At 39.9% G+C, this 16299-nt stretch overlaps 1 protein-coding gene across 3 annotated transcripts in view; it reads left to right on the top strand.

Annotated features, from left to right (window-relative positions):
* LOC125453069 (phospholipid-transporting ATPase ID) overlaps positions 1-16299 on the top strand; it is a 281340-nt gene that overhangs the window by 150717 nt on the left and 114324 nt on the right. For all 3 annotated transcript variants that reach the window (XM_059648627.1, XM_059648621.1, XM_059648622.1), the window contains one exon: positions 12096-12304. In XM_059648627.1, coding sequence (XP_059504610.1) covers positions 12096-12304 — 209 coding nt within the window. The remainder of the gene's footprint in view (positions 1-12095; positions 12305-16299) is intronic.

Genomic DNA, 16299 nt, shown 5'->3' with positions numbered 1-16299 from the left:
CCAAGGTGCTGCCCACTTGCTTAACTTGTCTATATCCCTGTGTATAGTCTTTGTATTGTCCACACTGCTTGCTTTTCCAACTAATTTTGTGTCATCCACTAACTTGGCTGTCGTATCTTCAGTTCCTTCATTAAAGTCATTAATATAAATTGTAAATAAATAATGGCCCAACAGTGATCTGAGTGGCATTCCAGTATGACGAAGTAAATGCTGAGAAGATGTTTCTCCTCAAGGGAGAGTCCAGGACTGGAAGGCATAGTCTGAGGATAAAAGGGCACTGACTTAGGACTGAGATGAGGATATTTTTTTCTCTGTCAGAGGATTAAGATTCTCTCAGAGAGCTGTGGGGGCAAAGACTTTGTGTATATTTAAGGCCAAGACAGATAGGTCCTTGATTAGTAGTGGAATGAGGATTATGGGGCTAATGCAAGAATGTTTCAGGCTTCCATCCTGAAAATACTCCTTAAGCCCAACTCTGTCTTCTCTTAGCTAGGAAACCTCCACTCATTCCAATATATTGCCTCCAGCACCAAAGCTCTTATTAGACAGCCTTACGGGCAGTACATTAATGAATGCCTTTTGAAAGTCCAAATATATTGCATCCACTGGTTCCCCTTTATTTTATCCTGCTTGTTACCTCCTTAAAGAATTGCAATAAATTTGTCAGAAATGCTTTCCCTGTGTTTGTTTTTATCATTTACTTCTAAATACTATGCTATTTTGTTGCTTATAATGCGTTCTAATATCTTTTCCCATGGCAAATTTTAAGCCAACTGGTCTGTGACTACCTGAATATATCGCCTTTGCATTTTGAATAAGTGAACTTATCCAATCCTCTGAGACTTTGCCAAAGTCTAAGAATTTTGACAAGACGGCTATAAGTGCATCTGCAATCTCTATAGCTGCATCCTTTGAAATCCTGGGTTGTAACCCATCGCATCCAGAGGCCCTTTAGTTTCCTTAGTCGTTTGCTCCAGTGATAGTTATTGTGTTCATTTTCAATCTCCAACACCACCTTGGGACTGTTTGGTTATTTCATATTTTAGAATGTTATTAATGTTATCTATTTTAAAGACTGATGCAAAGTATTTATTCAATTGCTTTTCCATATCGTTGTTCCCTGTTATTTCATGTTATTCACGAATTTTCCAAATTAGGATGGTATGTGACTTGGAAGTGATTTTGCAGATGATGGTCTGTGCATCTGCTCCCTTGTAGTTCTAGGTGGAAGGCATTACATGTTTGGAAGGTGTTGTTTGGAAGGATTCTTGAAGCATTTCTGAAGTGCATCTTGGAAATGGTAACAATGGTGGCACTGTGCGTTGGTGGTGAAGGGAGAGAAAACTGAAGGTAGTTGAAGTGATGCCAATGAGGTGGTGGTCCTTGTCTTCGATGGCGGCAAGCTTCTTGGGTCTTGTTGGTACTGTGGAGAATATTCTGTCACATTCCTGAGTTCTGTCTTATAGGTGGTGGACAGCCACGGGAATTGAGTTACTGCCACAGAATTCTCATCCTCTGTCCCGCTGCTATTGCCACAATATTTATGTCTGCTGACAATTCAGTTTCCAGACAATGGTAAGACCATAAGACAATAAGACATAGGAGTGGAAGTAAGGCCATTCAGCCCATCAAGTCCACTCCGCCATTTCAATCATGGCTGGGCATTTCAACTCCACTTCCCTGCACTCTCCCCATAGCCCTTGCTTCCTTCGGAGATCAAGAATTTATCGATCGCTGCCTTGAAGGCATCCAACGTCCCGCCTCCACTGCACTCCGTGGCAATGAATTCCACAAGTCCACCACTCTGGCTGAAGAAATGTCGTCTCATTTCAGTTTTAAATTTACCCCCTCTAATTTTAAGGCTGTGCCCATGGGTCCTAGTCTCCCCGCCTAATGGAAACAACTTTCTAGCGTCCACCCCTTGTAAGTTTCTATTAGATATCCCATCAACCTTCTGAACTCTAATGAGTACAATCCCAGGATCCTTAGCAATTCATCATCGTATGTTAGGCCTACCATTCCAGGGATCATCCCTGTGAATCTCCGCTGGACACACTCCAGCACCAGTATGTCCTTCCTGAGGTGTGGGGCCCAAAATTGGACACCGTATTATAAATAGGGCCTAACTAGAGCTTTATAAAGCCTCAGAAGCACATCGCTGCTTTTATATTCCAACCCTCTTGAGATAAACGACAACATTACATTCGCTTTCTTAATTACGGACTCTACCTGCAAGTTAACCTTTAGAGAATCCTGGACCAACTCTCCCAGATCCCTTTGTACTTCGGCTTTGCGAATTTTCTCACCATTTAGAAAATAGTCCATGCCTGTATTTTTTTTCCAAAGTGCAAAACCTCACATTTACTCACATTGAATTTCATCAGCCATTTCCTGGACCACTCTCCTAAACTGTCTAAATCTTTCTGCAGATTCCCCACCTCTTCAGTCCGACCTGCCTGTCCACCTATCTTCGTATCATCGACAAACTTTGCCAGAATGCCCCCAGTCCCTTCATCCAGATCATTAATGTATAATGTGAACAGCTGTGGCCCCAACACTGAACCCTGCGGGACACCACTCGTCACCGGTTGCCATTCCAAAAAAGAGCCTTTTATCCCAACTCACTGCCTTCTGTCAGACAGCCAATCCTCAATCCAAGCCAGTAGGTCACCTCGAACACCATGGGCCCTCACCTTGCTCAGCAGCCTCCCGTGAGGCACCGAATCAAAGGCATTTTCGAAGTCTAGATAGATAACATCTACTGGGTTTCCCTGGTCTAACATACTTGTTACCTCTTCAAAGAATTCCAACAGGTTTGTCAGGCACGACCTCCCCTTACTAAATCCATGCTGACTTGTTTTAATCTGACCCTATACTTGCAGCAATTTAGAAATCTCATCCTTGACAATGGATTCTAGAATTTTACCAACTACCGAGGTTAAGCTAATCAGCCTATAATTTTCCATCTTTTGCCTTGATCCTTTCTTAAACAAGGGGGTTACAATAGCAATTTTCCAATCATCTGGGACTTTCCCTGACTCCAGTGACTTCTGCAAGATCATGACCAAAGCCTCCGCTATTTCCTCAGCCACGTCCCTCAGAACTCGAGGATGTAGTCCATCGGGGCCAGGAGATTTATCAATTTTTAGACGTTTTAGCTTTTCTAGCACTTTCTCTTTTGTAATGCCTACCATACTGAACTCTGCCCCCTGGCTGTCCCTAATTGTTGGCATACTACTTATGTCTTCCACTGTGAAGACTGACACAAAGTACTTATTAAGTTCTTCAGCTACTTCCTTATCTCCCATCACTAGCCTTCCAGCATCAATTTGGAGTGGCCCAATATTTACTTTTGCCTCTCGTTTGTTTCTTATGTATAATAATGAGCAGATCTTGAGATGGAGACACCATGTGGTCTGTTCCAAGACAATAAAATAAGCAGCTGGTGAGGCCTTGGATTTTTTAAAAAGTTGGAACAATAGAAGCAGATGTGAGGTGGGGTCCAACTCTCCGAGAACCAAGACTTTAGTTTATCTTCTAGGAGCTGTTGCAAGCCGCTATACATTTCTCACTGCTGTAGCAAAATACTTGAGTTCTGTCTCTCTGTCTCAAAATTTTCTTTTGATATTCTTTTCTGCTGCACTGGAGAAATGTTACATGTGAGACAATCTATTTTACTGAATTTGCCTCTGCCAAGGTTGTGTTTTTGGAATATTACTATCTTAGAACAGCTAATCAATGGTAGTTAACATATATATTATCTTGTTAATTATTTTGATAGAGTTACAATTAAGCTATTTTTTAAATGCTTATTTTGTCTGTATTTTAACTGGAGTGTAAGAATAGAGTGTGTTTTGCTTCAAGTCTGGTAATTTGACCAACCAAATTGCATCTGGAACACATTGCCTAATGCTTGTCCTAAAAGTAAGAAAAGCTGGGGTCCAGGCTATTTTCTTAATGTATTTTGAGGGGTTTGGTCTGGTCCATAACAATTTAGAGGCTTTTGACTGAATGAAAATCTGTAATACCAGGTTGGGTTTCGGATTATCAAACTCAAAGTCAGTGAGCGAGTGTTGGTGTTTTTTATGGGTGTTGTATTTGGTTGGTTTAAATAGGGTGTGCTTGTGTAGTAGTCACTAAAAGTTTCCTGGGGGTAGAAGAAGCCATTTCAGGAGTTATACAGAAAGTGAGCAAGGCAAGGATTTTAGAATTCGCAGACAAGTTTGATTTGGCGTTGACTTTGACCATTGAAAATGGGGAGGTAATTGTAGCAATAGCTCAACATTTACAATTGTCAGAATGGCTAAAATTCGATTACAAGTGAATCTGTTTAAATTAGAGGCAATGGCATAGGGTAACGAAAGCGCGGCAAATGAAAAAGTAAAATAAAGAATAGTTCTGGCAGAAGAAAAAATGAAAGAGAGAGGGGGGATAAAAGGGAAAGAGAGAGTGAAAATTAGGAAAAAGAGAGAAGTTTTGAACCTTGGAGATTGGAACTGAAAACTCAAAGTCAACTTAAAATGACAGAGTTACAGGTAGAAGGTAGGAATAGTGATGAGGACAGTGATCATAGCCAAAGGACTGGTGGGGACCTGTTTACGTATGTTCAAGCATTGTCTACGTTTGACAAGATGGATGTAGAAGCCTTAATCATTTCATTTGAGAAAGTGGCTAAACAAATAAAATAGCTGGCGACCTTGTGGGTATTGTTGATCCAATCAAAATTGGTAGGTGGAGCTAATGAAGTATTTGCATCACTATCAGATGAAGCTTCTGGGAGCTATGATGAGATGAAAAAAGCCAACTTAAGTGCAAATGAGTTCATACCAGAAGGCCTCAGACAACATTTTAGGAATCTAAGGAGAGAATCTGGTCAGATGAACATAGAGTTTGAAAGGATCAAATAAAGCAACTTTAACAAGTAGATAAAAGTGTTGAAAATAGATCAAACATATGACACTGTTAGACGATTATTTTGGAGGAGTTTAAAAATTCACTTCCTGAAGTAGTGAGAACTTGTGGAAGGGCAGACACTTAAAATTGCATGATTAGCAGCAAAAATGGTAGTTGATTATAGATTGGGTCAGAAATCAAAGTTTAGCTTCTGGCATCAGTTTCAATCTGTGAGGGATAGAAATTTCAGAAAAGATACATCCTCAGGTGGTAAGGGAAAAGGAGATCTCATTGAAGATAACAAGGCAAGTTTACCACATGGTAGAAAGGAAACACATGAGGGGAAAAGTGACGTAAAAAAGATCAGGTGCTTTCACTGTCATAAAATAAGCCACATGAAGTCACAGTATTGGTCACTTAGAAAAGGTACTGGGAACACAATGTGGGAAAGTAGGATAAGCCAATGAGCTTTGTGACGTGGCAAAGGAAAGAACAGTGTAAACTAACAAGCTGCAGAAGAATGAACAACCTAATCAGGATAGGTTGAAAAGAAAGTGTCAGATCTCTTTAAAGAATGTACTTGCATGGGTAGGGTTTACTCATGTATGCTAGGAGTTGCAGGTAAAGAAATTAAAGAGATATGGGAGAAAGCCAGTCTTTAATGGTGAGACATGAGAGGAAATATATTTCAGAAGGAGTATTACAAGACAAAGTGGGAATATGTGGCATTCATGGTGAGAAGAGTAGTGTTGCGTAATATAACGTGAAGTTGGAGTCTGGTGAAAAGTGAAGTGTTGGTAGGAGTAGTAGAGAAATTGTTGATGCCAGAAATGCAGTTTATCCTTGGTGATTATATAGCTGGATCATAGGTGGGAGTGATGTTGACTGTGTTTGAAAGGATAGTGAAAAATCACACAACTGAGGTGCTACAGGAAGTATATATCCTGGAATTTTTCCTGATTCTGTGGTAACAAGGTCACAAAGCCGCAGGTTAAAATGGGAGGAGAAATCAAGGAGTAAAGATGAGGAAGTTGAAGCACATTTCTCAGATACTATGTTTGACCAAATGATTGCGAAAAGAACAGTAACAGGTGGAGGACAAAGTGGATGTTTTTAGTTGACAGAAGCTAGCTGACTTACAACAGAAAAATGAAAAACTAAGGCAGTTGTATCAAAGAGCATACACTGAAGAAGAGACTGAGTGTATTCCACAATGTTACTATTTTAGAAATGAAGTTTTGATGACGAAATGAAGGCCATCTTGTATTCAAGTAAATGAAAAATGACAGAAGACAATCACATATTATTACCAGTGGATTATAGAAAGGAGGTGTTGCAGGTAGCACATGCGGTACCAGGTCATTTAAGAGAAAGGAAAATTCAAGATAAAATACAAAAACATTCTTTTGGAGTGGACTGCATAGAAATGTGGTTGACTTTTTTGCCAGACATGACATACACATAAGGCAATAGAAAACCTCAGGCAGTGATAAAACCAATACTTTTAATTCCTATGCCCAACTTTGAGGAACCATTTACAAGAGTATTAATTAATGGTGTAGGTTCGACAAGGGCCTGCATGGTAGATTGTTTAGCACTGCTAGATCTCATGGAATACAGGGAAAGCTAGCCATTTGGATACAAAATTGGCTTGAAGGTAGGAGACAGAAGGTGGTGGCAGAGGGTTGCTTTTTGGAATGGAGATCTGTGACCAGCGTTGTGTTACAAGGATCACTACTGGGTTCACTGCTTTCTATCTTGTGTATATAAATGATTTGGCTGTGTGTGTAGGAGGTACGGTTAATAATTTTGGAGACAGCACCAAAATTGGAGGTGTAGTGGATAACAAAGAAGGTTACCTTAGAGTACAATGGGACATTGATCAGATGGGCAAATGGGCCCAGGAGTGGCAAATGCATTTTAATTTAGATAACTCTGAGATGCTTCATTTGGGTGAGGAAAATCAAAACAGGACTTATACGCTTAATGGTAAGGTTCTTGCGAGCGTTGCCGAACAAAGAGATCTTTGGGTGCAGGTTCATTTTTCCTTGAAAGTGGAGTTGCATGTAGAAAGGGTAATGAAGAAGGTGTTTGGTGCGCTTGCATTTATTGGTCAGTACATTGAGTATTGGAGTTGGGATGTCATGTTTTAGCTGTACAGGACATTTGGTCAGGCCACTTCTGGAATACTTTATTCAGTTCTGGTCTTGCTTCTATAGAAAGATGTTGTTAAACATGAAAGGGTACAGAAGAGATTTACAAGGATTTTGTTGGGGTTGGAGGGTTTGAACTATAGAGAGAGACTGAATAGGCTGGTGCAGTTTTCCCTGGAGTGTCAGATGTTAAAGAGGGTCCTTATAGAGTTTTATAAAATCTTTTCCCTAGGGTAGGGGAGTCGAAAACTAGAGTGCATAGGTTTAAGGTGAGCGGGGAAAGATTTAATAGGGACATAAGGGGCAATGTTTTCACTGGATGGATGGTGTATGTCTGGAATGAGTTACCAGAGGATGTGGTACAGGCTGGTCCAATTACAACATTTAAAAAGCATCTGAATGGGCACCTGAATAGGAAGGGTTGAGATGGATGTGGGCCAAATGCTGGCAATTGGGGCTAGATTAATTTAAGATAACTGCTCAGTGTGGACAAGTTGGACCGAAGGGTCTGTTTCTATGCTGTGCATCTCTGTGACTGTTACCTAAATCAAAAAGTGAGGATCAATATTTGTGATCATAATTATCAACAGTGGCCCTATGCAGGATGACGTCTAAAATTTTATGGATGTATTACTCAAATTTTTTTACCAGATACAGGTTTCCACAGTAATATAATCACATCAGGGGTCAAATTTTACATCAAAGTTAATCAAGGAAATTATGGATAGCTTAGGAATAAAACAATACAAGTCTACTGTGTGCCATCCAGAATTACAGAAAGCTTTAGAACGGTGGCATCAACCTTTAAACTACCATGTTGAGGGCTTATAGTCAAAGCTATCCAGAGGACTGGGATAATAGAATTCCACTTGTACATTTTGCAATTAGGGATGCATCTAATGATTCAACTAAATTTGCTCCATTTGAATCAGTTTTTGGGCACGACGTGAGCAGACCACTGAAAATAATTAAGGAGAAATTGATGAGTCAAAGTTCAAACACCACATTCATCAAATTTTAAGGAGAAGTTAAATGGAGAAGGTCAGTTGGCTAGATAGCATTTGAAAGCGGCACAGCATGTGATGAAACAGAAGCAGACAAGAAATCAAAAATTTGTGATTTTGCTAATGAAGATAAAGTGTACATGTTACTCCCAGTGGTACGTAAACCTTTAAAGACAAGGCTTAGTCAACCATATCAGATTGAAAAGAAATTGAGTAAGATGAATTATTTGATAAGAATGCCAGGTGCAAAGAATCTGAGTGTGTCATCAGAATATACTCAAAAGATATTTTGGTGGGGAAGGAAAGCAAAAGGAGAATGCGTTACTAGTTACAACAGAAAATGATGAACTAAGTTCAGATAATCCTGAAGTAGACATTACTCAAATTAAATTGGACAGTGAGGAAGTTCTCAAATATTGCGATAAATTATTGAGTTCCTTCCAGAGGAAAATCTAAATGACCTGAAAGAGTTATTACAATCACATGAGATTTGCAGGAAATGTTCCAATTAAATAACGCCCTTATAGATGTTAACCCTCTAAAGTTGGCACAGGTACAAAAAAGGTACCAAAACAAGGTACTCAGTGATGACATAATCAAAGTGAATTGTAGCAAACTGAGCTCACCTATAGTAATGGTTCCAAAACTAAAGGGTATCCAATGATTATGTGTGGACTACCGCAAAGTTACAAAATCTGATTCATATCTTCTTCTACAAATGGAAAACTGTATTGAAAAGGTGGAACAAGCAACTTATATTTCCAAGTTGGACTTACTCAGGGGATACTGGCAGGTACCTTAATCCGAAAAAGTGAAGGAAATTTCAGCTTTCATGATACTGCATGGACTGTACCAGTTTAAATTCAAATGAAGTTCAAATTAAATGAAAAATGCACCAGCCACATTTCAAAGACTAACCAATAAAATTATTTAAAGATTACCCAATTGTGTGGTGTACATAGATGATCTCGTGATTTTTAGTCACACATGCAAGGAACATATGGAGCATCTATGAGAACTGCCTGATCAACTTCAGGAGTTGGGTTTTGTGATAAACATGGTGAAGAGTGAGTTCGCAAAAGTCCAAGTCATGTTCCTGGGCCATGTCATTGAACATGGACAGATGGCCCATAGGATGTGAAAACAAAGGTTATTGTGGAGTTTACCATGCCATCAACAGAGGGAAGTACTATGATTCCTGGAATGAGTGGTTTTTATCAGAAGTTTGTACTGATTTTTCGCAGTGTGCTTGCTCCACTGACTGACTTGTTGAAAAAGTGCAGAAAAGTGAACAGAGAAATTATGGAAGGCATTTGACAATTTGAACGCTGTGTTGGACTCTGCTGTGGTGTTAGCCACACCTAATTATGCAAACCAAATTCAAAGTGACTTTCGATACGAGTGATGTTGATGTCGGTGCTATTCTTTTGCAAGAAAAAGATAAGAAAATAGAAAGACCTATTTTTCCAATAAAGCTGAATATTCATCAACAGAAATATTCCACAATTGAGAAGATCTTGAGTTTAGTGTTGGTATTGCGACATTTCAACATTTATGTTGCCAGTAATGTGTCAGAAACAATTATATACTGATCATAACCCCTTAAAGTTTTGGAAAAACTTAAGGATAAGAATTCCAGACTATTTAGATGCAGCTTATTATTCTAGCCATTCAATTTGAAAATTATATATCAGGCAGGAAAAGACAGCATAATTGTTGATACGTTGTCACAACTTTAATGAATGAAGATGGAGGTATTTGGTTATGGGAAGAAATGGACTGTAGTATTGAATGTTTGCATGCTTAGAGTTAATGTAATATAAATGTACTGTAGTGTACTAATAGTGTAAAATGAATGGTTTTTAAAAATGAAGCCGTCTTTGTGTGTTGATGGTTCATTTTCTTTTAAAGACAGAGGTATGACAACACTATGGCTTTAAAGGTGTATTTTGTCCCTTTTTTACTGAAGAGCGGTTGAGACATAGGTGGTGAGCAGTCTAGTCCAAGCCAATAAAGTAAATAGCTTGTGAGGCCTTGGGATTTTTGTGAAGTTGGAACAATAGAAGGAGCGAGGTCAAGCTCCAATAGAACCGGGATTTTACTTTAGCTTCTAGTATCTGTTGGGGTTTGGAAGCTGCTATAGATCTCTCCCTGCAAAACATTTCGGCTGTCTCTCACAATTTTCACTTGATGTTTTTTCTTCCTGGAGAAACGTTGCATGTGAGATAATCTATTTTACTGAATTTGCTACTGTCAAGGGTGTGTTTATGGTTTGTTACTATCTTGGAGCAGCTAATCACTGGTAATTAACATGTTATTTTGTTAATTATTTTGATGGAGCTACAGTTAAACTAATTTGTTTTTATTCTTATTTTGCCTGTATTTTAACTGGAGTATAAGAATAAAGTGTGTTTTGCTTCAAGCCCAGTAGTCTGACTAATCAAATTGCATCGCAAACACAACACCTTACATTTGCCTTTAAAATTATGAAAAAGTTGGGCTGTAGGCTATCTTGTTAATATTTTTTGAGGGGATTTTGTTTGGTCCATAACAGTGGATATCATATATTTGGATTTCCGAAAGGCATTCAATAAGGAAAGTTAAGTACGCAAGACAATTGCTTTGTTATTGAATGAGTATATGGTATCTTTCTTTCATGGTAGTAGACACGTAAAGCATCCCAAATATAATAAGAAAAAAGCAGGGAACAAAAGGGAGTGAGGAGCTTATAATGATCAATCACTAGGGAAACCATACAAGGAACACAATTAGAGGCTGACAAGGTCCCTTTGACCTGATGACTACATCTAAGGACCTAAAAATGAGTGAAAGAAAGAAAATTGGAAAACCAGATGTAAAGCATTTAGTTTCTAAAGTTATTGAATTCAATATTGAGACCTTGAGGCTGTGGAATGCCTAACTGGAAAAATGAAGTATTGTTCCTTGAGCTTGCATTATGCTTCATTGGAACATCGCAGCAGGCCCAGAACAGATATGTTAGCATGAGATCAAGGTGGTTTCTTGAAGTGTCAAGTAAATGGGAGGTTTGGTCTATGCCTGTGGACAAAGTGGAGTTGTTCTTCAAAATGGTCAACCAGTCTGCACTTGGTTTTGCCAATATAATGGAGACTGCAGTGTGAGCAGTGAATGCAGTAAACTAGATTGAAAGAATTACAAATGAAATGCTGCTTCACCAGGTAGGTATGTGTTGGGTCTTGGACAGTGAAGAGGTAGAAGGCGAATAGGCTAGTATTACACCTTCTGTGGTTGCATGAGGTAGTGTGATAAGAGAATGCTAAAGGAGATGGAAGAGGGAACAATCCCTGTGGAACGTTAACAGAGGAGGGTAGGAGAAAATACTTTTGGTGGTGGCATCCTGCTGGAGATGGTGGGAATGACAGAGAATGTCTTGTAGTTCAAGGTTGTTTGTTGAAGTGGCAAACAGATAGGAGGTGATTATATATACTTCAGGTCCATGTTTTGGTTCACAGACAAATCAATGTGGCCCATGTTTCTTGGTGTAACCTGAACATGCTGATGATGAGAAACTAGACTGCAGGGAAATAAATATAGTAGACTCAAAACAATAACCTTGATCCTCTCCACAGATGCTGCCAGATCCCCTGAATTTCACCACCATTTTCAGCTTTTTATTTCAGATCTCCCGCTTCTGCAGAATTATGCGTTTCATGCTTTGTTCTATCTTGTGATTTATTTATCAGTTTACATCATTATTTTCAATGCTATAACAAGTCTATCGATTTCCACAGCGTCATTTTTAGTTTTGCCTTGAACCAGATGGGTCAAATGGCCCCCTTTTGCACTGTGTCATTTGTGTGGTTCTCTGGTTCTAATGGACAAAACATGAACACTTCAGGTACCTGTTAAGAACATGGCTCATTATAATGAAATATGTATTGTTGAAAAGAAAAATAAATTTAATGTGTTTAAAAAGTAGCCCAATAGATATTTACTTCATTTTGAGGGCAAATTGTCAATATTTAAAACAAATAAATGACTGATTTTTTAAACTTTTTTATACTAGCATTGAAGTTATACGCTTGGGCAGCAGCTTCTACATTGGCTGGGATTCCAAAATGTACTACCCAAAGAAGGACACTCCAGCGTTAGCCCGCACAACAACATTAACTGAGGAGCTTGGACAAATCCAGTATATTTTTTCTGATAAAACAGGGACCCTGACACAGAATATCATGGTATTCAACAAGTGCACAGTTAATGGCAAAATGTACGGTAAGGAATTGCAAAAATGCTTTTTTATACTGTTATTCATTCATGGGATGTGGATTTTGCTGGCTTAGCCAGCAATATTTGTCCATCTGTAGTTGCACTCAGGAGATTGGTGGCGAGCTGCCTTCGTGAACAGCCACAGTCCATGTGGTGTAGATGCACCCGAAATGCTGTTAGGGAGTAAGTTCCAAGATTTCGATCCAGTGACACTAAAGAAATGGCAATATACTTCCAATTCAAGATGATGAGTGGCCTCTCTCTCTATTCTACCCAGCCCATTCATGATTTTGAAAACCTCTATCAGATCACCTTTTTGGTCTTCTCTCCAAGGAGAACAGCCCCTACTTATACAACCAATCCATATAACTGAACTTTCTAATTCCTGGAGTCTTTCTTGTAAATCGATTCTGCAATTCTGTAAATCTTTCCAATGTTTTCACATCTTTCCTATAATATGGCACCAGATTTGCACAGAGCTTTCCAGATCTCTTTTTTTCATTGTTTATTCATGGGATGTGAATGTTGCAGGCCTGCCAATATTTATTATCCTCCATAATTGCCCTTAAGAAGGTTGTGGTGAGGCTCCTTCTTGAATAGCCACAGTCTATGTTGTGCTAGTAAACCCACAGTGCCATTAGGCAGAGTTCCAAGATTTGATTCAGCAGTAGTGAAGGAATGATATATTTCTATGCCAGGTTGCTCTGTACCTTGGCAGGGAGTTTGTAGATGGTACTGTCCCACGAATCTGCTATCCTGCTTCTTGTAGTTGGTAGAGAACACGGGTTTAGAAAGTGCCGTTGAAGGAGCCTGGGTAAATTGTTACAGTGCGTCATATATAGCACATGTTGCTGCTACTGTGTGAGTGGTGAAGAGGTTAAATGTTTAAGTTGATGGATGGGGTGTCAATGGAGTGGGATGCTTTATTGGTAGGAGTGGTGGTAAGCTTCTTGAGCATTATTGGAATCATAATCATCTAAGCAAATCAACAGTATTCCATGACACCTTGATGTGTTCCTTATAGATGATCAGGAAGCATTGAGGAGGCAGGAGATAAGTTCATTGTATGAATGATTCAGTTCAGTTTCTGCTAACTGTAACATCATGATATTGAAAGTGGAGTGTTTAATGAGTATAATGTAATTGAATGTGAAGAGGGGATGGTTAGATTATCTCTTGGTGGAGATAGCTCATGCCTGGCAATTGTTAGTTGCAAATTTTACTTTGCCACTTGACAGTCCAAAGTCTGTACTCTCCATATTTAAGTCAGTAATTCACACCTAATTAGCCCTTAACCAACATATCCATCCCTGCTTCTTGTCCTATGAGGTCTCAGGCGTCCCTTTAGATCTTAATAGTTGATTTAGTTATTTTCTTCTTAGATAAACCAATACATATATTTTAAATATAATAAAAATAAACAAAACAAAATGTACAAAATGACAGTATATCATATTCCCATTATTTTCTTTGCATGTTAAAATTCGAAGTTTCCTCTTTCTGTGATGCACGCGTTTCTTAGAGATTGCTTCCTTCTTGTAAAATAGTCATATAGCTAACTGCTGTTACCCATCCATTTTAATTTGGACCTTTGTATGTTCACCAGCATTTGTCTTAAAAATGCAATTTTGGTCTTTAGCCTTTTTTCATTCACATAATGACTTATTACCGGTGTAGAACTCAATGGATGTTGCTGCTGAATCCCTTTTGAAAATTTCTTCTGATATTTTCACTAAGACGATCTACTAGGTCACCAATAGCAAGGGTTTCTGTACTCTTTTTTAATTTTCTTAGCTTCCCAGGCTGAAGGGTAACATTCACCTCCCTTTCCTGCATGAAAAATTATAAACTCTCCCGCACTTGAGAGCCCATCACAGAGCTTTACATAAGAAGCATCACTGAAAATAAATTTCATATTCCTGGTTAGAGGTGGTAAGAACTGCAGATACTGAAATCAGATAACACAGTGTGGAGCTGGAGGAATGCAGCAGGCCAGGCAGCATTAGAGGAGCAGGAATGTTGACATTTCGGGTAGGGACCCTTCTTATCTGTCCAATTAGACTACAACATTCAGTTTCCCATGCAATTCCTCAGCAGTGTGCCACAGTGGATATTCTGCAGATTCCCCATGAGTAACTCCCATTTGGAAGAACACCTCTGAGCCATTATGACGAAAGAGATGAGAAGCTAGGAACAAAAACAAAAGTTGCTGGAAAAGCTCAGCAGGTCTGGCAGCATCTGTGAAAAGAAAGCCAGAGTTAACGTTTCAGGTCTGTTGACCCTTCCTCAGAACTGATGGTAACTAGGAAAATGTCAGTTTATGTGCAGAAGATAGGGTGGGGGGTGGAGATAAGGAGTAAACAATAGGAGGGGATAGAGCCCAAAGAAAGAGAAGAATAGTTGGATAGACAAAGGACTTGGTAATGATCTGGCAAGGAGGGTGAATATCTGTTAATGGAGACCGTTAGTGGCTAACAATAGAACGTAGAACATAGAAAAGTACAGCACACTACAGGCCCTTTGGCCCACAATGTTGTGCTGTGGATTAATCCTAACCCAAAAATAAAATAACCTAACCTACATTCCCCTCAATTCACTGCTGTCCATGTGCATGTCCAGCAGTCGCTAAAATGCCATTAATGTCTATGTTTCCACGACTACCACTAGCAAAGTATTCCATGTGCTCCCCTCGTGGCAGTCAATCCTGCCCTGGAGAAAAGTCTCTGGCTATCGACTCTATCCATGCCTCTCATTACCTTGTACACCTTGATCAGGTCACTCTCTTCCTCCTCCTCTCCAGTGAGAAAAGTCCAAGCTCAGTCAACCTCTCCTCGTAAGACAAGCCCTCCAGTCCAGGCAGCATCCTGGTAATGGTGTAATGTGTAAGGGCAGGCTATGTGAAACGAGGCCTGGTGAGAGGGGTAGAGGGCTAGGATATGGGAGATTTTTGGCCGTAAAATTATTGAACTCGTGATTGGGACTGGAAGGTTGCAGGGTCCACAAGGGGAAAATGAGGTATTGTTCTTCTAGTTTGCACTGAACTTCACTGGAACACTTCAGCAAGTCTGAGACAGAGAACAAGGTGGTGTGTTAAAGCGGAACAGACTGGAAGCCTGGGGTCTTTTTTGCAGGCAGAATGTAGATATTCTGTGAAGTGGTCACCCAGTCTCTGTTTCATTTCCCCAAAGTCGAGGAGACCACATTGTGAGCAGCGTATGCAGTGGACTAGATTGTTAGAAATGCAGATAAATTGTTGCTTCACCTGGAAGGTATGTTTGGGCCCTTGGATACTGGGAAGGAAGGCGTTAAATGAGCAGGTGCTACCCCTTTGGCAGTTGCAGGGGAAGGTGCCATGTGGCTGTGGGGGTTGTGTGTTGGGAGTGAAGGAAAACTGGACCAGGGTGTCCCGGAGGGAACGGTCCCTGCGGAATGTGGACAAAGGAGAGGAAGGGAATACGTGTCTGACCGTGGCATCTCGCTGGAGATGGTGGAAATGGTGACTGATGATCTTCTGGATGTGGATGGTGTGGGATTGAATGGCATCTCTACAGGGTGCGAGAATGTACAATCCAGGTAGCTGTAGGCCTCGATGGGCTTTATAGTGGAGATTAGTGGCCAGTTTATCCCTAGAAATGGAAACAGATGTTAAGAAAGGAAAGGGAGGAGTCAGAGATTGACCAGGTGAAAGTGAGGTCAGTACAGAAATTGGAAGGAAAATTGATGAACTTTTCTAATTCTGGACAAGAGAAAGAAACAGCATCCATAATATCATTGGTATATCAGAGAAAGAGCCGTGGGTGGGGACCGGAATAGGACTGGAAGAAGGAATGTCCCACGTACCCCACGAGGAGACAGGCATAACTGGGGCCCAGGTATGTACCCATGGCTGCACCCTGACCAGAAAAAAATGTGAGGAGTTAAAAGAGAAGTTGTTAAGAGTGAGGACAAGCTTGGACAAGTGGAGAAGGGTAATGTTGGGTGGGGATGGTTCAGGCCTTTGT

Source organism: Stegostoma tigrinum, chromosome 1 (assembly GCF_030684315.1).
Source record: "Stegostoma tigrinum isolate sSteTig4 chromosome 1, sSteTig4.hap1, whole genome shotgun sequence".
NCBI classification, from domain to species: domain Eukaryota; kingdom Metazoa; phylum Chordata; class Chondrichthyes; order Orectolobiformes; family Stegostomatidae; genus Stegostoma; species Stegostoma tigrinum.
Note: the sequence above shows the minus strand (reverse complement) of the source record. Positions and strands in the feature narration are given on the sequence as shown.